Raw genomic sequence first — 22,154 nt, 5'->3', positions numbered from 1 at the left:
CGCAGGGGTCGGGATGCGGGGAGAAGAGAGACGGCTGCCAAAGCGAGCGCGGAAGCTGCTCACCCGGACAAGGCGTTAGGCTACTCTTCCATTTATTTCTATATCTGTGCTCCCCTCTCCCTCCGCTTTGTGCTCGGCCTTCCTTCCTCTCACGAGAATAAACGAAGCGCGGCGGGAGGAGGGCGAGACTTGGCGGAAAGAGGGAAGGAGCGTCTCTGCGGCGGCGGCGTCTGCGTTCGGGCCATGGGCAAGAAGCACAAGAAGCACAGGGGGGAGAAATACCCGTATGAAGGTGCCGCCCCTCCTTCCTCCCGGGGCTGCTAAATAGGTTGATAATGAGGGGGCGGTGGGTTGTGTGGTGTGTGTGTGTGTGTGTGTGTGTGTGTGTGTGTGTGTGTATATATATATATATATATATATGTATGTATGGTGTGTTTGTGGTCCTCCACTTCGAAGCCATAGATCGGGGCGGGAGTCGTTCTGTGAGGGAACCGGATTCTGAGGGGGATTTTTAGGGGGAAGGGGCTTCCTCCTGTGGGTTGGTGTGGGATATCTATATCTTTTTTATTGCATTTGTATCCCCCCTTCCCATGAGCTCAAGGTGGCGTATACATGGTTCTCTCGCCTTCCTCATTAAAGCCACACAACAACCCTGTGAGGTAGGTCAGGTAGAAGAAAGGTATGTGCTGTGGAGACTCTCATGGGCACCTGAGGGTCCCCCGCACCCTGTTCCTGCAAGTATTAATTAATCAGACAGTTAATTAATTGAATTAATTGTGCCCCAATATACACCCACTCCCACCGTTTCGATCTGTGGGTCTGGCGCCACTGCCGGTGCCACATAATGTCCCACTTGTAGGAAATGATTCTTTTCAAGTGTGGGTGGTGCCCTGACCATTGGAACTCCCTGCCTGCTGACATCAAGCGGCACACTTGTCTTTGTAAACAGCTTTGAGGATTGGCTTGTTGTTTTTGCAATCAAGGGGTGCATAATTTTTATAAAAGGAAGAAACATTCGGCCTACCCGGATATGTAGAATGTTGACCATGTATTTTGATCTGGTTTTGAGCTTATGGCACAGTACATAATATGATATTTATGCAATATTAAAATTGAAGTGATTCTGTAAATACAGTTATAAAACTTAAGAATTACATAATAAAATACAGATTCTCATAACAGTGACAGCATAAAAAGGGAGGAGCAACCCGCAGGATATCTAAAATACAAAGACAGTGAAAAAGTGCAATACCTTCTCTCAAAGATAGCTGTTAATCTTGGCCACCCATAGAAAATGACAGACTGTCCTAGCTCTTGTGTCAGTTGAACTGGGAACTGCACTTACAATTAACTATGGATATATATATATATATTTTAAGCCAGCTCCAGAAACCTTTTGAAGTTGTCTTGTTTTAAACTAGCTATAGTTAATGGGCCATTTAACTTGAAGGATCACCTTGCCCCATATGTGCTTACTGGACTGCTTCAGTTGGCAGAGCTTGCACCTCTACAAGTGCCATATAATAACTGTTCTCCATTTATTAGGAGTTTGTCTTTCAGCACAACAGCACCTATGCTTTGAAATGTATTGCCTATTAACATTAAGCAGGCACTCTTGCTACACTCCTTGATGCCTACTAAAAATGTTGTTGCAACAAGCCTATCCAAATGTATAATTTAGTATTTGATTTTAAATTTTGCTGATTGTATCAAAAATAATTTTAAAAATATTTACTGCAGATTGTCATTACAGACACAGTGACAAGCCATGGTTCAGATAAAGCAAAAAAAAAAAAAAAGCTTTAATTCCCCTTGGCCACATGGGATGAAGAGAGAGACTGATTGTGACTTGTTCCTTCTCACATGCATCATGCTGGACCATAGTTTAGTGTGATATGTGAACACAGCCAATGCATGAAATGATCTCAGTTCATTCCCAAATTTGCTGGAAATGCCATTATGTCACTGTAAGAAAAGGCAGAACCATGAACTAGGCTACAACCTACTTCTTCTTTCCTATGAAATTTCCCTAATTTTAAAGACAATTTCTATCTTCACTTTCTAGGAAAAATTATTGGCATGGGGGAGGGGAATGTCCATCACTCCAAAATGTTTATCTCGGTTATAGTGGCTGTTCTGTAGTGTGGGAATATTAATATTTTATCTTTTTAAAAAATTGCTGAAATAATGACCTTGGTGGCATGTAAAACATCAGGGCTGACCATGGTTTATTACAAACAAGCAAATACCCTGTTTCTCAGAGAAAGGATTGCAGCCATTTGCTCCTTCTCTGGTCCTCCTGCTGCTGTGAGCTCAGCAATGGTTTGATTTTGTTTGTCTGAACTGTGCTCAAGATTTATTTCACCTCAGAGAAAACCACGAGCTGTGGCTGAAGTTTTTCCTATGGCTTAATATCTGTGGTATGCCTGGGGCACACAACCACAAGCCTGGGTTCTGGCATAACACAAAGTCATATCATAACTTAGCTCACAGCAGTGCAGCAGCACAGGAGCTGCAAAGGAACCTCAGCAATCTCTCCAGGAACTCGCACAATTGCTCATTCATACAAACCCATGGTTTAGCTTGTTGCTATATGTGAACTGGACCACCACAGAATCCCTGCAACGGGGTGAACTTCCATTGCTCGGTCCTTGCTCCTGCCAACCTAGCAGTTTGAAAGCATGCCAGTGCAAGTAGATAAATAGGTAGTGCTCCGGCGGAAAGGTGAATGACATTTCCATGCGCTGCTCTGGTTCACCAGAAGCGGCTTAGTCATGCTGGCCACATGACCTGGAAGCTGTCTGTGGACAAACGCCGGCTCCCTCGACCTATAGAGCGAGATGAGCACACAACCCCAGTCTCGTCCACAACTGGACCTAACGGTCAGGAGTACCTTTACCTTTTTATGCATGAACTGGACCATTGTTTTGTGAAGTGATTTGAGCACTTGAAATACTTTGTATCAGGGATGAGGAACCTGCAGCCTTCCAAATTTTTCTAGATTAAATCTCCCATCATCTAGAGCTGATGGGCGCTTGGAGTCCGAATAACATTGGGGGGCCCAAAGGCTCTCATCCATGTTCTGTATGAATGCTGAACAAAAGCTTCAAGACTTGGCACTACAGTATATTCTTAAATGCTATGTTATAACCTTTCTGTCTCTGACTAGTTCGTTCATTGTAGTATTGCAAAAACCAAGTACAAAGCTGCTCTGTGGCATTCAGATATTAATGGAGCTAAGGTCTACATGAAGCTCAGTGGTTGCATGTAAATTGGCTGGCTATACAAAGAAAGATACATTTTTTTCTAGTAACTAACTGACACCATTAAAATAACCCTTATGTCAATATTTTGTGTTCTATATATATATATCTTAGCTATATATTCTTGGCTACATATTCATCAGTTTAATTGTTAAAAACTTTTGTAACCTGAAGTTGGTTAGCCTATTAGGGTATGTAGTGCAAGTTTATTTGTAATACTTAAACCAGGTCTATTTCCTGTGCTTTTCCTAGAATATGTAGAAAAGCCCTTAAAGCTGGTTTTAAAGGTGGGAGGAAATGAAGTCACGGAACTTTCCACTCAGAGCTCAGTACATGATTCAGCCCTATATGAAGACAAAAATGACCATGAAAAACACAAAGACAAGAAAAGGAAGAAGAGGAAAAAAGCAGAAAAGCAAGTTCCCGGAGAAGAAAAGGAAAAAAGAAAGAGAAAAGGAAAGGTAGCTTTCAGAGCAGTTGTTTTGTTTTTTTAACGTAAATCTTTTCCTTGTGATAGATTGTCTTTGGCAGGCCTCTCCAACCTGGTGTCCTCCAAATGTTTGGGCTGGAGCTGATGAGAGTTGTAGTCCAAAACTTATGGTGGGCACCAGGTTGGTGAAGGTTGGTCTTTAGGATAGTCCTCCTCAATCCTTTGGAAAGACTTGGGACGTGGCATAAAGGGCTGAGTTGGGATTGTGGAATTAAAACAATGGGTAAAGGCACCTTGCACAAGCAGAATTGCATGTGCAGCTTTCCACTTGTGCAAATTTATCCCATACCTCAAAGATAAATCACCTCCTTTGCATGCAGAAGGCCCCCTGTTCGGTATTCAATTTTAAAAGGACCAGGTAATGGGAAAGACTGTACGCCTAAGACCCTGGAGAACCATTTCTGGTCAAGCTAGACAGTACTGGGCTAGATGGGCAACAGGGTGATCTGGTATAAGGCAGCTTCCTATGGAACACATCCTTTAAATGTTAATAAGCTTGTCCTGACTTAGTGTGTCTTCCAGTAGGTGGAGACAGCACATAAAGAACATATTTGTAATGTTCGTTGTGTACCTTTAGTATACTTACAATGAATTTCCTCACTGAGTAAACAAATTGTAATCAGATTTCCAACCACTGGTATGGATACTTCTTCTCAACAGTTTTGCTTATATTTTATGTCCACAGGATGATAAAAAGAAGCGAGATAGGGACCGGGGTGAAAGTGAAGGAGAAAGAGAACTGAAATGTCAGACTCCTCTAAGGCTAGACTTGCCACCTGAAAAACCATTGGCAAGCAGTTTGGCAAAACAAGAAGGTAAGAAAAAGCTGTTTGTTTTTTTCTTTTTACGCTGTTAGGTAAGTTAATTTGTTCTGCCTTGCTTCTCAGTTTATGACGTTGGCCACCTTATGTGCTTTGTTGTTGAAGAGGAAAGCGGGGAATATGAATCCTGAAAGTTAAAAAAAAAATTAAGATCAGTCTCAAAATAAATCTGAAATAGCAGCAACACTGTAGCTATTAGTTCTCTCCGTTACTAACATGTAATTGGCCAAAATCTGAAAAACTGAAGTTTGCTTTCAAATTGTGGGAGGTTTCTTAATAGGTTGAAATGCTTCATGCGCCACTATAAAATTAAAATAAATGTATGTTTGAAATTATGAGATGAGAAACTTGAAACAGTCAGGAATATCCAACAAACCTGGTCCAAAGAGTTATGGCAAGTGCATCCCATAGCTGGATGGGACACTTCTGTGGCCTTATTCTCTTGATGACAGGGTGATAGTGAGGCACACACCTGTCTTTGGCCATTGAGCCTCCCTGCTGAGCAGGTATGGCCAGAGTTAAAAAGACTGGCTCACTTTCCACCTCAGCTAGCTAAGCTGAAGAAGGGAGAAAGGCAGAAGTTCCAAAGGTGATTGAAGCAGCAGCTCTGAAACAACCCCCTTGCTACGGCATAGGCAGAACTAGAATTGGGGAGCGCACCACCAATGGAAAAGGTCTAATTTCTTTGTAGTGTGCATAGTCCTTCCTGTCAGAGCAATTGAGAGAGCTAACCAGCTTATGGAACCTCATGCACAGAAAAAGTGTTAACAGGAGAAAGCAACTCTTGATGTGTTTATTACCTTGCACAGCAGTACTTCATTTGAAAATATAGCATTTTCTATTTAGCATTTCTTAGGTGTTGTGTGTGTGTGCGCGCATGCACTCTAGTTAATATTTTTCTTTCATCTTTTTGTCCTAGAAGTGGAACAGACGCCACTTCAAGAAGCATTGAACCAACTTGTGAGGCAACTGCAAAGGTGAGTTCTTGTCAAGACTCTGAGCATTTCTGATACTGCTAGTAGAAATTGCTAAAGATTAGAAAATGCTGTCTAACCAATGTGTTAATTTTTCTGAGCTGGATCTTTCGTTCTTTCTTTTTCTTTCTTTCTTTCTACATGCATTTGTGTTGCTATTGCTGTCAACAACTGTAAAACCTGCCAAGCTAATGCATGTTGAACCCAAGTTCTTTTAGTGTTGATGATGCATAGTTCCTGCATCATCTTCCTTTAATAATGGTTTTCACTTTTAATCGTTAAATCTTTATTGAAGTGGTTCTAGAAAGTTACTGATAAATGGGTTGTGTTTCAAAAATTGCTTACTCTGGAGTAGTCATGGAATATCCTCTAGCTTTTTTAGGATCTTGGTTTGTGGTCCAAGTTTTTCTTTCTTCAGAGGGCATTAGGGTCTCCTAATAGGAGAAATCTGTCTGAAGTATACTCTTGCTTAACCCATCTGAACTTAGTGTTCATGTAACTTGACTACAGATTATATGAAGCATTGCTCCATGAGGGCAAAAACATTTTTTTAAACAGGAGTTTATCAGGGAAAGGGTGGAAGTAAGCAGTAGTTACTAGAGGAAGGTCAAATTAATTTTGACGATTCCAGGCCTATTCTTGCTTGTGGATTTAGCCAAAAGCTAGTGGCAGTCTTCTCAGTCAGTGCAGTTGTTATATGTATGATTCGTGACTGGCTTGGACAACTCATCTTTTGTAGCTTTTAGGTATCTTGCATACCCATGTGGACCAGAATGAGGATTTGATGATTTCTCTCTTAGTTTTAACTTACACTTGGTGAGGCTTGGACTATTGATGTTTGAAGGCTTTGCTCTATGTATTAACACTGCTTGGGGTTTTGAGAATGCTGCCAGTCTTAAACAGGACCCTTCAATTGAAGGTGAGAGTAAGATTTTGCAAGCATTCAATGGCCTTGTAAAATAGAATTGCTTTCCCTGCCATTGATATTATAATCCATTTTGGTGTTCTAAGGAGAGACAGAATGTGGCACCTGTGGTTTGGTTTAGAAATGTCAAACATGCTTTAAAAATAAAATCCCATCAAAAGTAATAAAATAAAATAAAATAAAAAGGGAGGGTGAGACTGCTTCCAGGCAGCACCTCTACAACTTTAAAGAAATGCAAGATTGTATTATTAGGGCAAAAGCTCTCTTGTTTCAGTTCAGTTCTGTGGTTTCTTTCAAGTTGGAGTCTTCTCTCCTATTTAATACTAAGCTCTGTCTGTTCTTTGTTATAGAAATGAAACATAAAGGGCTCTTCTTTTCATTTCTTAACAGAAAGGATCCAAATGCTTTCTTTTCATTTCCTGTGACTGACTTTATTGCTCCTGGCTACTCCATGATCATTAAACGCCCAATGGATTTTAGTACCATGAAAGAGAAGATCAAGAACAATGGTTACCAGTCCATAGAAGAACTAAAGGTGCTTTTAATTTATATTTTAACTGCAGAGGGGGGATTAGACGTTGACACTTGCTGGTACTAGCAATTGCATTGTGCAGGTTTTTTCAATATTTTATTCATTTTGGGGCTGCACTTTCATAGTTTATGAACACATAGAATAAAAAATTGGCGCATCTGGCTTTCAGAGTTGTTCATTTGCTTTCTTTAGAGAAAGTCTTTGTGAATGTTTTCAAGAGACATTTTTCATGTTCCAGGGTGTTGGAAATTTTGTGTGTGTGTGTCAAGGAGAAAAGACTGAACAGCAGAAGTACTTGATCTTTTAAAACAAGGATGTGAAATGAACCTGGTCATTAGTGCATCAGAGTAACAAATACTTATAGCCATAATTAAGTGACTCTTCACCATTGAACTAATAAGGTTGAGGTTTTTCCGTGTTTAAGAGAACTACTTAAATCACAGAAGCATGTAAATATGTTTGTGTTCTTGTTGTTTTCTTGAGAAATGTAGGAAAGAAGCTTTAGCACACAGGACAGTAGTAAGAATCCCTTGTGTTCTTCCAGAATGTAATACAATTGCATTACTGAAACAAATATTGTGTATATTGACTCTCACCCCCCCAAAAAAAATGTTTTGGAAATTTTAAAAAACGCAATTTGCCTCTTTCGTGCACTATATTTAAAAATGCCTGCCCCAACCTTGTATCTTTTTATTTGCACATTTTAAAGAAAAGCACGTGTGATTCCCTTATTACTGTTGTCATCCTGACAAAAAGAGCCCTCTGATCTCTTGGGAGTACTGTCTGCATTGAGCATTGCCTTTATCAGCACATTAATATGAAAAGTGTAAAGTCAGATGTCTGTCATAAGCATCTTTGGTCTCAGATCAAATCTGTCATCTTTAACACACATCAACTGCTGGCCTAGTGTTTTGCAAACTAATATCTAAGTAAAAGGATACCAAATCCCAACCAGAGACTCAGCCTGTCACTCTTAAGAGCTTCGAAGTGACAGAGAATGCAGGCCTGGTGCCTCTTCTGCCAGCTAGTGCAATGATTTCTTAGCCTGTCCTTTTTTTCTACCTGCAGTAGTGCTGTAGTTAGAAGTGGGTCAGGAGAGAGACTATTAGAACAGTGGAGTAAGATAGAACCATGGAGTAGCAATGCTTCCTATCTGCATGTGCGCACACAGCAGTGCTGTCTACGCCTGTGTGTGCACACAAGCGTTGTTGCTAGGTTGGAACTTGGAAATCCTACTAATAAACTGTATAGACTAACTTGCACCTGTATTACGATGCATTATTCCTTTATTCTCCATATTATGAAGATACTTTTTTTAGCCAGGCAGAACAAAAAGTGCTTATGTTCTCAATTACTAGCACCTGCCATCTTGTCCACACTACAAATTTCCATACATAAAGGGGCAGATATATTTTCTAGGAAACATTCCTGTAAGTTCCTACTTATGTGTCTGTCTTCTTCTGTTGATACAGGAGAACTTCAAACTGATGTGTACTAACGCTATGGTCTATAACAAACCAGAGACCATTTATTACAAGGCTGCTAAAAAACTCTTGCATTCAGGAATGAAAATACTCAGCCAGGTAACTGATTTAAGGAAATAATTCAAGAGGTATTAGAGTTTTGTTGGCTTGTGTACGGTTTCATCATATTTCCATTTGTGTTTAATAGAGAAGAGGCCATTCTCTTCTAGCTAAAGGCTAAGTCATTGGGTGAATTCAATAAGTAGTTCTTTCTTCTTTATCTCTCCAAGAATAGTTATAACTTAAAATTAGATTGTTTGTAATTTATTTGTATTGGAACCCTACCTACTTGCTTGATCTTTCTTCCAAGGATCACTACGGCTGCAATCCTAAACACATGTATTAGGGACTAAGTCTTCTGAACTCAGTGGGACTTACTTCCCTACACCCCATTTTTTCTTTTCACCTCTTACCTACCCAGTGGCAGATGGGGGAAGAACAGAGCACACTCAACAGGAATCTGAACTGATAGCTTGTGGTAGGCTTTTCTCCCCATCTCCTTCCATTGCTAGCACACAGTGCTGCTATTCTAGAAAAAGAGATGCCAGAACTCACCATGAACACCTCCTTCATTCTTTTAGAATGGCAATGGTGCCCACCTGAGAGGTGCTGGAACTGAGTTCCTGTGAGTTCTCCCTGGGGAAAAAGCACTGCTAGTACAACTGCTTTTAGAATGTGGACCTTCAGTTTGGGGGAAAAGACTGCAGACTCTGCAAGGGTTCTGTGACAGCTTTGCAGCCCTCTTCCCCCCTCTGAAGACCCCTTGTAACTGAAAGAAAAGCACTTAATGATTAGGCAGTTTTAAAATGGGGGACTCACATACAGTATGAAGTTTTAAACCTGCATGGTTTGTTTCCTTAGGAAAGAATCCAGAGTTTGAAACAAAGCATTGACTTCATGGCAGACCTTCAGAAGAGCAGGAAGCATAAAGATAAAACAGGTCTCCAGTCAGGTGAAGATGATGATGGCTTTGGGAAAGATGCAGACTCCATGGACATAGACCTCAGAGCCTTTAAAACACCTAGCAAAGAACTCAAGAAGTAATTACTCTGCAAAGGGCTTACATATTTCTTTCATTTCAGCAAAATTAGGAGCAAGCAGCCCCAGGCTGCATTGAAAGCAACTATCTCCAGTAGCTCTGAATAGGGATTAAACAAATACATGGAAGAAGACTGGTCTGTCAGTAGCACTTAGCCATGATGGCTACATGGAACACCTCTGTACAGAGGCATCTATAGGGATCTCCCATTTTTGGGTAGCCTTAGCCAAAGATCATAGTCACCAGTCCTATTCCTCCACCACCCACATTTTTTTCTGAAGGAAAAGGTGCACAGAATCTTCTGGCACTGGCACTCACCCACTTGCCTTTCCAGCTTCAGAGCAGGGAAAAGGCCAGTTGGTAGGAGTTGCTAGATTGACCATGTTTGGGTGCCTTTACCACACAACTGCCAATCAATCCTCAGCCAATCCTAGAGCTGGAGAGGCAGCAAGTGTTTGCTAGAACTGCCAGTGGGCAACATTTATAGTAGAAATTACAATAGTAAACACAATAGCGAGATGCAATTTAATATAATGAAAACTATCCTATTACAGAATGGACTTGTTTCTTCTTCTTTTTTGGTACTTATTTGCACTCCGGTAAAACTTCAGGTTCAGATTATGTTGTCCTGTTGTATAAGACAAATTTCAGAAACATTGGGTTGTATCCAGCTAAGTTTTACTCAAAACAAAGCCATTGAAATTAATGGACCTATATTAGTCATGTCCTGTAATTTCAGTGGGACTGTTCAGAGAACAAACAACATTGGATACAGTCCCTTCTGCTTGAAATCATACTTTCAGACTCAAGGATGATGACATGCACAACGAAGGAAGCAAATTACTGGCAAATGAATTCCACCTTCACTGGCAAATGTGCCACTTTATTTTAAACTGATGAAGAACTTCTTGGAATTTACCAGTTATTGACTGCACATATTCTAAAACAAAGTTTTAGATTTGGTGGTATTAAACTCTTTTTTTGCTATCTTATATACTATGAAGGGGTACAATAATGTATATAGTTTGGGGGGGTTGTCTCTTTTTAATGTATGTTTGTTTTCTAGGAAAGAGAAAGAGCTACTTGAAGAAAAAATAAGGAATAGTAATTTAGAGAGGGAGCAAGAACTGATTGAACATATCATCAGAGAATCAGGAGGAAAGTTAACAAAAAGACCTGCTAATGCTCAGGTAAACTGAGAAAAGGATATGGATGATGCTCATTATCTAGAACACCATAACATAAGTTAAATATGTTTCAATCCCTTTCATTTGATGTTTCAATGATTGATGTGATTACAAATCTAAAGTCTTATAATATTCATTCATTGAAGCAATAAACAAAACAGCCTGCTAAATTATGTATGACTCTGTCATCCTAGCTTTGTAGGCTGTGCACAAAAGACACATTTTAATGGCTTGATCTTTATTTCAGTGTGAGTTTGAAAGAAGAAAACCTGATGGCACAACCACCCTGGGACTTCTTAATCCAGCAGAAAATAACACAGGGGGTAATGCTTGCACTGAGTAATTTTAAAAACCTTTCCCCTTGGTGGTGTGTATTACTGATGGATTTCTACACTTAGTAGAGGTGCAGAGGAAGTCTCTTGAGGCTGTCCCACATTCCTCCCGTGCTAGCTTTCCTTAGAATTCCCACTGAGCATCTGGCTGCTTCTGGTCCCTGCTTAAATGGTCCCTGTTTGAACACTTAGCCCAGAGACAGTCAGAATGGGATGTCTTTCATGAGAATGCTGTTTGATTTAGGGAATAATGACCTAACATATTGGAATAGTCCATTGCATTTTTAAACGATTGCCTTCCAGAAGCATGATTCCTTATCTAGCAAAGATGGGGGACCTGTGCCTGCCCAGATGTTGCTTGACTTCCCATCCAGTATGCCCAGAACTCAGGGATGAATGGAGTTGTAGTCCTGAGCCATCTGAAGGGTCTCAGGTTTCCCATCCTTGCAATATAGCTTAATAATTTCTATGCATAAGGTCCCAAATTCAGTTCCCTGCCTTCATCTGCTCAATTAAGTAAATAAAAATAGATTAGCGTGGACATTTCTGTTTTAGGGTCGTTATTACAACTACCTTTTTCTTCCTTAGTGCATTTTTATGACTTATAGTTGAATCCAGGACAAAGGTGTTTTTAAGGGACTATTTTTCAGTGTTTATGCTCACAAAGGCTTTAGAAAAACCTAGTAAATACTCAGAAGGGAGATGTTGTGTGCATGTGGCTAACTTAAGTCCTATAACTTTCTTTTTGTTCATCTCTTGAGTGGTAGAAATTGGACATGGCTCTGCAAAGTTGGGTGTCACAGCTGGAAGACTGCAGTCAGGTGTAAATACGTTACAAGGGTTCAAAGAAGACAAAAGAAACAAAGTTACTCCTGGTAAGTGTTAATTCTAATTTATGCTTAGTGGTGCCCTTGAATGCAACAAGGCTGGCAGAAATTACTCAGGTCAGCTATGAACCACTGACTGAGTGCCCTGTAGCCCTTGCCACATTTAACTATGTCTAGGCATACTTATATGTTATCTGGAAGGGTGGAGCAGACAGATAACCTCTTTGAGTAGCCACAGGTGGAAACAGCCAGCACTCTCCTCAACAGGCTGCAGCTGCTTCTGCCCAGGCACACCCTTCTTCTTTCCTAGAGGAAATGAGCACTGGGAATTAAAGCTGAAATAAAGTATGAAAGTTAGAGGTTTGCTTAACTGTGCACTATTGTAAACAGCCTTTTGAGAATTTTTCTAAAAGGTGGCCCAATTACTACAGGTGCCACAGAATACCCACAGAACTCTTACATTTAGTGTGACAGCACCTGCAGTTTGGAACTCCCTGCCTCTTGAAATCAAGCAGGCGCCTTTACTATGCTCTTTTTTTTTGCACCTGCTTAAAACGTTATTGTTCAGACAAGCCTACCTAGATGCTTCGAAAGTTGAGGTAAATTTAATCTGTTTTAGCATTTTAGCTTTTGGATGTTTTTAAGTATGGTTGTGGTTTTCTTAATTTTATTGTTTTATCTTTTTGCAAACTGCTTCGAGGTTTCTTTTAAAATCAGGCAGTGTATAAATTTTATGAAATGAATAAATAATATTACATACCAACATGTTTGCAAGTATAGTCACATATAGTACAGCCTAGTCCTAAAATAGCAGGCCCTCGTTTAAACTACAGATTGTTTCAATTCTGTGGGACAACTAAGAACAGGTTTATGCTTTTAACAATTATTAGTTTTTGTTGTTGTAATTTGGTCTGTAGAGGATACCAGCCTGCCTAAGAGATTCGAAGCAGAATTTATGGCATTGGCAGCCTGAGCAATTTTAGCAGTTTCGTTCCTGTACTGTAGTGATCTACCCCCTTTTGGAGGGTTCAGGTCAAAGTTGTTCAGCTTTTTTTAGGGAGGAGGAAAGCCCCATTTTTTAGGGGTTCAGGTCAAAGTTGTTGAGCTGTTTAAACAGCGTGAACAGCGTAATTGTGCAACATGATTTGTGTAAGAGACAACCAATGTGAACTTAGCTTCTAGGTGGTTTTTCCTCTCATAAATATTGAAGGCTATATATCAGATCTCTTTATATCACCTAGTGCCTTCTGCAGTTGTTTGTGGTTGATGTACTAAAAACCCCATATAAAAAGGAGATTTTGCATAAGTAGAGGAGAATCTATTGTATGACTTGGGCTATAAAAAACAAAAGAGATTAGAGCTAAATATTTTGCTCATTTACTACTTGGCAAGAGTTGTCGGTCCAGTCAGCAGAAAACCGAATTGTTGCTAGCTTGCCGAAACAGAAGTTTTGTTGAACGATCACATCATATGCTTTGGCAGCTGCTAGAAAAGCTCAAAAGCTTTTAACAGTATATGCACTAGACTGTTTGATCGCTGAAAATATATGGGATTTGTATCCATCATCAGAACAATTAAAAGCTTTTCACATTATTAGTTTAGTCCTTAAAACTCAGCTAATCTGATCAGCTAACATAGATCAAAGCTGAATCTGGGTGATACCCAGTTGCGGTATCCCACTTGTCCAAATGCAGCTCTCTCCTCCCCTTTGCAACTCCCTGCAAATCAGGGATTTGCAGGATGTTGGGGGACCCTCTGGAGCAAGATGGGGAGCTTCATGGGGGGGGAGAGGAAGGGGAAGTCCCCTCACATCTGCTGATGCAATGTTGGATCTCGCTCTGTATCCACAGTCTTTTCTCTTTGCTGATGTATTCATTCTTGAGACAAAACACAAACTGAATCACAGAAATTCATATCACTTGATTCATTCAAGAGTTGAAAATATGACTTGAGGCTTTTAAGATATCTACACTGTGTGGCATAATAATATTTTCAGACTCTTATTTCAATATTGGGGCACTGCATATAGCCACATATGTACCTGTTAAACCAATTTGGATTTGCAAAAGCAGTTTTCTTTGGGCATGGATGCTGGTTGAATCTGGGTTGACAAGCAATTAATAGAAATGCCAGTTTTAATAAACCAGTGGCTCTGGTGTGGTATGAATTCAGCAACCTAGTTGTGCAAGGTAAAAGTGGATAGGTTCAGACACAAGACTTGCACAACCTAGTTGGAGGGGATTGGTTAGAATTATGGCAATACTAGGCATATTCTTTACCCATGTCAGGATACTGTTGGACTACAGATCCCATCATCTCTGAACATGTTGACTGGGGCTGGTAGGAGTTGTAGTATCTGGAGGACACCTCATTGGCTACCCCTGAATTATGCATTCTGTGCTCTTAGTTTGTTGTGTTTGTTAGGGCTTTGCTTCTCCCTAACAAGCCAGGTTTAATAAGCAAACAGCAAACTCTAGCTTAAGGCTGGCTAGTGAGCCTGGGTTGCTAGGGAGAATCAAAGCATAGTCTCGGATTCAGATGCCGTGTGAAACGATCCCCTTCCTGGTTTGATTAGCAACTTGTGTAAAGGTGGGAATGAAGCAGCAATTCTGCTAGCCTCCAGCTCTTGCACAGTATAGTTTATTAAGTCAAAATCCTTGTGAACATGGCCTTTGAATGAATAAAACCACCTCTGAAAAAGCATTTCATTCATTCTGAAAGAAATATTTAGTTCTTTCAGTGTTTCCCCAGCATTTACAATTTTCTGTTGGAAGAAATGGTGACTGGCGGTGGGGAGAGGAGGCACCCCCAGCCCAAGTATTAACATCTCTGGTTGCCTGGCACTAGGACAGGTGTAATTGAAGCAACAGTAATTTCTTGGCACTCGTGGAACTGGGTTCTCGGAGCCCAAAGAGGCTTTCTTTACTCTGGCCAGACTAGGTGCAATAGATTTAAAGTGCTGTTAGCTTTAAATCGAGAAGCTGTACCTCTTCTTCCAACAAACAGTAAACACCCGTGAAGAGCAAATCTGTTGTTAAAAGGGACATTCAGTTTAACACATGTGAGAATATTAATTCCGGCTGTTATTTTTCATTAGTGATGTACTTGAACTACGGGCCCTTTACCTCTTATGCTCCAGCTTATGACTCCACATTTGCAAATATCAGCAAGGATGATTCTGATTTAATCTATTCCACCTATGGGGAAGATTCTAATCAAGGGAATTTTAAGTAAGTAGGCTTATTTTTGTCTTTATCCTGATGACTTTGAATTAAAAACCTCTTTTAGGAATGTTCACATATTGGCAGGTTCACATATTGGCAGGTGGGCGGGGGGGGGAGTGCTTCTTTTCCTGCTACTGGCATTGGCACTAGCAAGAGAATGGAACTTGACTGCAGCTTTTGTATTCTTTATTTTTGACTAGTTGATGTGCGGGTTTTCCTGGAATAACACTAACTCAACAGGGAAGCTAATGAGTTCTTAGTATTTCGATTTTTACATCCCATCCATTACAACCTTTGTCCTAATACAAATAAAAATCTAAATTGTGGTATGATTCTGAGAGATGCTTTTTCTACGCACATAAGTTTCCCTTGGGGGTCTCAGTTGGATGGATCTCTTCTTGTGTCTCAGCTTTCCTGACTGGTTCATAGATTCATAGAGTTGGAAGGGACCCTGAGGATCATCTAGTCCAACCCCATGCAATGCAGGAATATGCAGCTGTCCCATACAGGGATCAAACCTGCAAGCATGGCATCATCACTGTCATTCTCTAACCAACTGAGTTCTCCAGGTTTTTTGTGCGAGATGGAGGAATGAGCGCTGGGGTTGGGCACCTGCTGGAGTGGTATTTGGCACGTTAGGTGTAACCACGTCATAGGAACCAACTCCTAAGGGCCAAAGGGGCTTTGCTCCCCCCTCAATGAAATATTTGAGGCGGCTGGGTTCCCCCAAAGTTGATGGGCATTGCCATCCAACTGGTGTGTCTGCACAACATCATGTGATCAATTATGTGGGGCGGGGCTTACCTGGCCCTCCCCCAATATTTTATTTAAGTTGGCACCCCTGAACCCCATATTTGTAGAAAGCTTGCTTAGTGTTGCTTTATCCTGGTTGCACCTTGGCTTTTCCAAGACAAATTCAAGATAGCGTACATTAGGGTGTAATGTTCTCCTCTCCCCCACCACCGCACATACAATTCCCTTTGCTATCAGCCTCCCTCCTGCACCCACCAAATGAAGCACAGGGTACACAGACTGATTAGAATACCACCTTTTGCACTGAACATACATAGCTCCAGTTTTTACTATTTCTAGGAAACGTCAGTGATAACTAGCACTGCAAATTTACACAAGTTACGAGCCTGTGGATAATAATGCATGTCTGCATCCCAATACAGATGTGAATTTAAAAACATATCCAAGAAAGGGAAAATCTATAAACTTAAGAGAAATCACCAGTTAACATCCCTAGTGGTTCTGATATTATAAAACTTTTTTTTAAAGAGAGAACAAAACAAAACCTCAAAGGTAAGTAGTGATTTTATTTTTATTTGTAAGATTGTTTCTTGTAAACTAATTGGCATGCAATTTTGTTGCTTTTATCTTCAGCATCAATGAGTTCCTGGCAAAATCTCAAGACTACCCATATGTAATGGCGGACAGTTTGTTGGATGTTTTGACCCAAGGAAGGCATTCTCTCTCACTCAGAGAACTTGAAAAGGTGAGACTGCTTGTGTGTGAGCATCTGTATCAGGGAGAAGCAATATGTACCGTATTTTTCGTCCCATAGGACGCTCCGTCCCATAGGATGCACCTAGGTTTTTTTGGGGGGGAGGGAAATAAAGGGGAAAAAATTCCTTTATTTCCCCCCCAAAACCAGGTTGGGGAAACCGAACCAGGTCGAGGAACAGCGGGATGGCGGCGCTGCACCTCCTTGCTGTCCCCCAAGCTTGTGGGGCTGGCCCATGTCTGTCCGGCGTGCGGGGCGCTCTGCTTCAGGGCGCCCTTCGCGCCGGGCGGCAGGCTGCTATCCACAGCATGGGGAGCCCTGCGGGGAACTCCCGCAGGGCTGCCTAGGCTGCGGATGTGTTCCCGAAACACCGGGGACTCTGCTTTCAGCACGCCCGGCGCTCCGGGAAGCAGGCTGCTATCCACAGCCTAGACAGCCCTGCGGGAACCCCCGCAGGGCTGCCTAGGCTGCGGATGTGTTCCTGAAGCCTGGAGAGCAAGAGGGGTCGGTGCGCACCGACCCCTCTCGCTCTCCAAGCTTCAGTGAAAGCCTGCATTCGCCCCATAGGACGCACCCAGATTTCCCCTTTATTTTTGGAGGGGAAAAAGTGCGTCCTATAGGGCGAAAAATACGGTAGTGTCCTCCACACTACAACTCTCATTATCCTTAACTGTTCACCCTACAAGCTGAGGCTGATGAGAGTTGCCCTCCCAATGTTGTCGAACTACACTTTGGCTACTCCCAAAGTGTAAATGGTGGAGTGGAAATCATGGCATTAAGGAGTCCATAGACATGGGGACAATTACCCTGGACTACAAAAAGAATCTACATGACAGATATTACTTATGAGACCAGGTACTAGTTCTCCTTGAGAAAGCATGTTGGAGGAAAGGCATACCTTTAGAAATATTTCAAACTATGTTTTTATATAAGAGCATTTAACTCACCTGGATCCCACTGTGAAGTTTTCACTGAGAAATTTATTCCCTGTAATGGGGTTAATTAGCAGAAAACTAGCTTGATAAGATGTGTGTGTGTTATAAGCTAAGCCTGCAATCATGTGCACAGGCTGCTTAAAACCCATCAGCTTTAGGTCAGATTTTTATGTCCCTTCAGTATCATGGGGACCCACAGCAGTATTACTCCTTCCTATATCACTGTGGTAATATGAAAAGCCTGGGATTACATAGGAGAAGCCCTCACTGTCCACTTCAAGCAAATATAACCAACATCTGGAAGGCACCCACCATGGAGTGTTTGAAATCAGAGGTGGCGCTGTGGGTTAAACCACAGAGCCTAGGACTTGCCAATCAGAAGGTCAGGGGTTCAAATCCCCTCGACAGGGTGAGCTCCGGTTGCTCAGTCCCTGCTCCTGCCAAACTAGCAGTTCGAAAGCACACCAAAGTGCAAGTAGATAAATAGGTACCGCTCCGGCGGGAAGGTAAACAGTGTTTCCGTGCGCTGCTCTGGTTTGCCAGAAGCGGCTTAGTCATGCTGGCCACATGACCCAGAAGCTGTACACCGGCTCCCTCGGCCAATAAAGTGAGATGAGCGCCACAACCCCAGAGTCGGCCACGACTAGACCTAATGGTCATGGGTCCCTTTACCCTTTACCTTTAACCAGTTGAAGGGGTTGAGCAGCTTGAAAACTTTATCCTTTTCCAGTTGCAGCCAGCAGAAGAAGCTGAATGTCTGTGTGAAAAGTCTGCTACAAGCAAGGATGTGGAGGTGATACTCTTCTGAATTTGATTGAGCCTCTAGGCAGTGAAAGGTTCTCATGCAAGCCAGTTAGAATAATTTGTTTCAAGTGCCAAATTTTATGTACTTCTACATAAAATCGGAACAGCTGACTTGCTCTTTACTGTGCAGCATTGGAGATAAACTTCCAACTCTGTGTTGCGACCTTTCATTCATAGCATTAAAATCAAGTTATGTAAAGTTCAACTTATTGTTGTGCCATGGTCAGATTTTAATTGCAGTCATCTGTATTCTCCAGCCACAGCTTGTACTATTATAAAGAAACCTGTTTTAACTCCTTATTACTTTGAAAGCTAAGCCCTCACAAATTCATGCTGTTGTGCAAGATAGTTGCTGCTGCCTGTTCAACATAACTGTTGTAAACAGGAGACATTTGATGAAGGAGGTGTTCAGGTATAAATGTATTACTAAGGCATCCTCATCTGACTCATTGGCAAATGGATGAGATTCTGCAGAATGGTTTAATTGCCTCTCTTTTGTTGTAAATGTTGAAGATGGAACATAGTCCCAGATATTAGTTTACCAGCTGATATTGGAGTAGTTCTAAGTCTGCGCTTGAGGGAATAGAGAACCAATTATAGTGGTTTAAACAATCCCACTTAGTATATAGCAGGGATGGGGAATATGTGGCCCTCCAGCTGTTAGGCTACAACAGCCCCAGCCAGCATGCCCAATGGACATCTGGAGGGCCACACATTCCCCATTCCCTGATGCCTATTTTTGATCTGAAGAAAAGGTTGAGAGTCACCACAAATGCACTGCTTGGTTCAAATATTTTATATAAATTTGGGGTTTGCTTGATTTTTAAGAACCTGCATTTGTTTGCCATCTACAGATTCTGGAAACGGCTCTACCCAGTAGGTTTGACTCCTCTCTTAGTAAGGAGAGGCTGACAGCACTGAGAGCAGTAACCAATTTTGGAATGCCTATGGAGGAGTTTGACTCAGAAGGTGAGTGGCATGAGCTGTGCAGTTGTTGCTTTGCAAGGCCTCTTGGCACATTCCAGCCCAGCTGATGTCTGCCCAAAACTTCACTTTCAATTGAACAGAAGCAGAGGTCTTCCAGAAAAAACTTGATGAAACCACAAAATTGCTTCGGGAGCTTCAAGACGCTCAGAATGAACGACTAAGTACGAAGCCACCTCCGAACATGATCTGCCTTTTGGGCCCATCTTACAAAGAGATGCACTTGGGTGAGTGTGGTGCTGCTGGCACGTGAAACCTTTAAATTTTAGACACGTCCTGGTTCTTTAGTCTAACCTCTGCCCTGCTAGTAACTTCTTTAAAATGGATGCTGGTTGTCTTGGTAACCACATTTATCAAATGGAGCAGCATTGCCACGACAATATAGGGACATCACCTTCCTGGATGGCATAGAAGAGTGGAAGATGTGTGGTTGCTGGCGGGGATTGAAATGCTAGTTACTGCAAGCTGAAGGGGATTCCTTTGTGCCTGGCTGGCTGCTGCAGGCAGAGGGGCCAAGGGTGGAAAGCTAGATGAAAGTAATCTTCCCCTGCCTCCACTATCTGAAGTCATGATGGACAGGGCAGGGCCAGCAAAGACTCTGCAGCTAGTGCACAGAGCAGGTTAGATACAGTAGCCACAACGTAAGTAAAATACATCTAGCATTGCGTTCTTAGAAACGCAGCAATGGGAAACAAGGTAGTGCATTTCACTTCCTTATTGTTCCTATTGTTATATCGTCTGGAGGGCTGCATGGCTTACTGTGCATGAGGTGATTGTGCCTGCTTTGCTCCTCTGTGCTAGAGCACTGGCCCCCTAACCACAATTCCTGGGGGCTTAGTGATATGTCAAAACCAGGGATTGTGGTTTGTATGGAGTGAAGCAAATTAGGACCTTCTCAGTAGAACGCTCTCCCATCTGATGCCAACCCTGTTCAGGGAAACTTTTAATGGCTGATGTTTTATTGTGTTTTTAATATTTTGTTGGGAGCCACCCAGAGTGGCTGGGGCAACCCAGTCATATGGGTGGCATATAAAAAATTATGATGATGACCTTTGACTAGGATATTGTACTAAGCCAGTGACCATGGTTTGTTCCCATAGAGAAAATGGCACAGATAGGTGAGTGATTCATCGTAAATCATTAACTCTGCCCCACTTTACATGTCATGGAAAACCAATGTGTGCAAACTAGTTTTATATGACAAAACCCTGCATTTTTAGGCTGTTGGGGGGCAATTAACAGACTTTAGATAAACCTTATAAAGTCATACCAATGTTTTACTGTTAACTTTTCCAGCGGAGAGAGTGACAAGTAATCTAAAAGAGCTTGCACAACAAGTGGCTCCAGGAGATATTGTGAGCACATATGGCATCCGTAAAGCGATGGGGATTTCAGTTCCTTTACCAGATGCCATGGACAGCTTTGTTGACTTAACAGATGGTGAGTAACCACAGTGCATTTCAGCAGGTCCCCATAGATTGGTTGTCCTGGATGTGGTTCATGAGTTGCTCACCACATGGAGTAACTACAGTAACCATATTCTGTAAACTAGCACTTAAGAGGTACTTAACCCACAGAAGAAATAAACAGTGAGAAAGTCTGACTTCTGTGTTGACCCTATCACGTTGGACTAGTTAGAGCTGGAAGATGTGCCTAAATCTGACTTTGGCACATTTTTGGCTTGAGATTTCCCCTTCCCTGTAGTGAGAGCAGCTTGTTAATTCTGAAGCAGATTCACACCGTTGTCTGTCTAAATAGAGAGAAGCTAATATACCTCCACCTGTTTCCTTAGCCAAAACAAGCAAAGTAATAAGCTGTTAATGCTTTTTCCTCCCCAGAAGCAGAGGAACCTCCAAAAGCTCCTGTTCTCAGTGGAAATGAATGTGAACCAGTTGGTGGTACATGATGCTTCATATTTAAATGGTTTTAAGTCTTTCTTTTTTAAAGATTTGTCCCAGTGCATGCATGGGCACTTTGTATACTTGTGTTATATTTGAATTCTTAATAAAAACTTTAAAACCAAACCAGTTCTATTTTCCTGACAGATCTAAGAGATGCTTCTTGAATGCAGTGCAGAATGAAGCAAGTTGCAGAGTTTTACATTCACACAAATCTTGTTGCTGCCTCCATTCTGCAGGCATTACTTGAGTCATACAGGACTGAGGTGACAATGGGCTAGAAAGCCTCAAATTTGACATTTAAAATGGAGCATTTATTATTACAGGAAGTCACATGACGAAGCAAAAGAAAAGCTTATCATGGCCACTGGAAATGGCTGCTGTGGGCAACAATGTTCAATTTAAATTGAGTCACCCTAGACAAGTTTTCACATCACATCAGACATAACAATGCCTTATTGAGTTTACTCACATTCAGCAGAATCCATCTAGAGATGTACACAGGGCAGCAGCCCAACAGCTGACTGCTTTCCCTTGAACATACTCCAAAAGCAAACTGGCAACATAAGAAAAGAAACTAGCAAAGAGGCCTGCTTTGGGGTTTGTTTTTTCCCCTCAGGCAGCACAATGTCTTTCCTTTGTTGACAGTCAAATGGAGGGCAAGAGGTGCTTCATGTAACATTGCTCTTTCATTATAACAGCCTGGGGAAAGTGATCACACAAAGCAAGAATGAAATATTTACTTTTTTGAAATGCACTTCTTAAAGAATTTAAAATGATACAAACGAAGAGCAATTAGGCAACAAACGCATCCTAAATTTTTAATCTGGGAAATTTAGAATTAAAACAGAAGGTAGACAAGTTACCTTGACTTGCAGTAGAATATGAA

At 41.6% G+C, this 22,154-nt stretch overlaps 1 protein-coding gene across 4 annotated transcripts; it reads left to right on the top strand.

Annotated features, from left to right (window-relative positions):
- Positions 1 to 10: 10 nt before the first annotated feature.
- Positions 11 to 21,391, top strand: BRD7 (bromodomain containing 7). Of its 4 annotated transcripts, none has more exons than XM_083626047.1 (17): positions 11 to 292; positions 3,516 to 3,724; positions 4,439 to 4,568; positions 5,494 to 5,551; positions 6,864 to 7,008; positions 8,478 to 8,588; positions 9,390 to 9,568; positions 10,634 to 10,757; positions 11,002 to 11,077; positions 11,848 to 11,961; positions 15,011 to 15,143; positions 16,524 to 16,635; positions 18,310 to 18,372; positions 19,238 to 19,352; positions 19,451 to 19,594; positions 20,664 to 20,807; positions 21,206 to 21,391. In XM_083626047.1, exons 1-17 carry the CDS (start codon positions 244 to 246, stop codon positions 21,271 to 21,273), a joined length of 1,974 nt encoding a protein of 657 aa, XP_083482173.1. In that variant the 5' UTR covers positions 11 to 243; the 3' UTR covers positions 21,274 to 21,391. The 4 variants fall into 4 exon arrangements, with proteins under 4 accessions (XP_083482173.1, XP_083482174.1, XP_083482172.1 ...); XM_083626048.1 differs by having other exon boundaries at positions 78 to 292; positions 11,854 to 11,961; XM_083626046.1 differs by having other exon boundaries at positions 127 to 292; positions 11,854 to 11,961; positions 21,209 to 21,391.
- The last annotated feature ends 763 nt before the right edge of the window (positions 21,392 to 22,154 follow it).

This window comes from Podarcis filfolensis, assembly GCF_964270895.1.
Source record: "Podarcis filfolensis genome assembly, chromosome: 8".
Classification (NCBI taxonomy): Eukaryota; Metazoa; Chordata; class Lepidosauria; order Squamata; family Lacertidae; genus Podarcis; species Podarcis filfolensis.
This window is presented reverse-complemented; position numbering and strand designations above follow the sequence as displayed.

Coding starts and splice junctions, on each gene's coding strand:
- BRD7 (XM_083626047.1), top strand. CDS start 244: ATGGGCAAGAAGCACAAGAAGCACAGGGGGGAGAAATACCCGTATGAA. Junction 16,636..18,309: donor CACTCAGAGAACTTGAAAAG/GTGAGACTGCTT, acceptor ATCCTTTTCCAG/TTGCAGCCAGCAGAAGAAGC. Junction 18,373..19,237: donor CTACAAGCAAGGATGTGGAG/GTGATACTCTTC, acceptor TGCCATCTACAG/ATTCTGGAAACGGCTCTACC.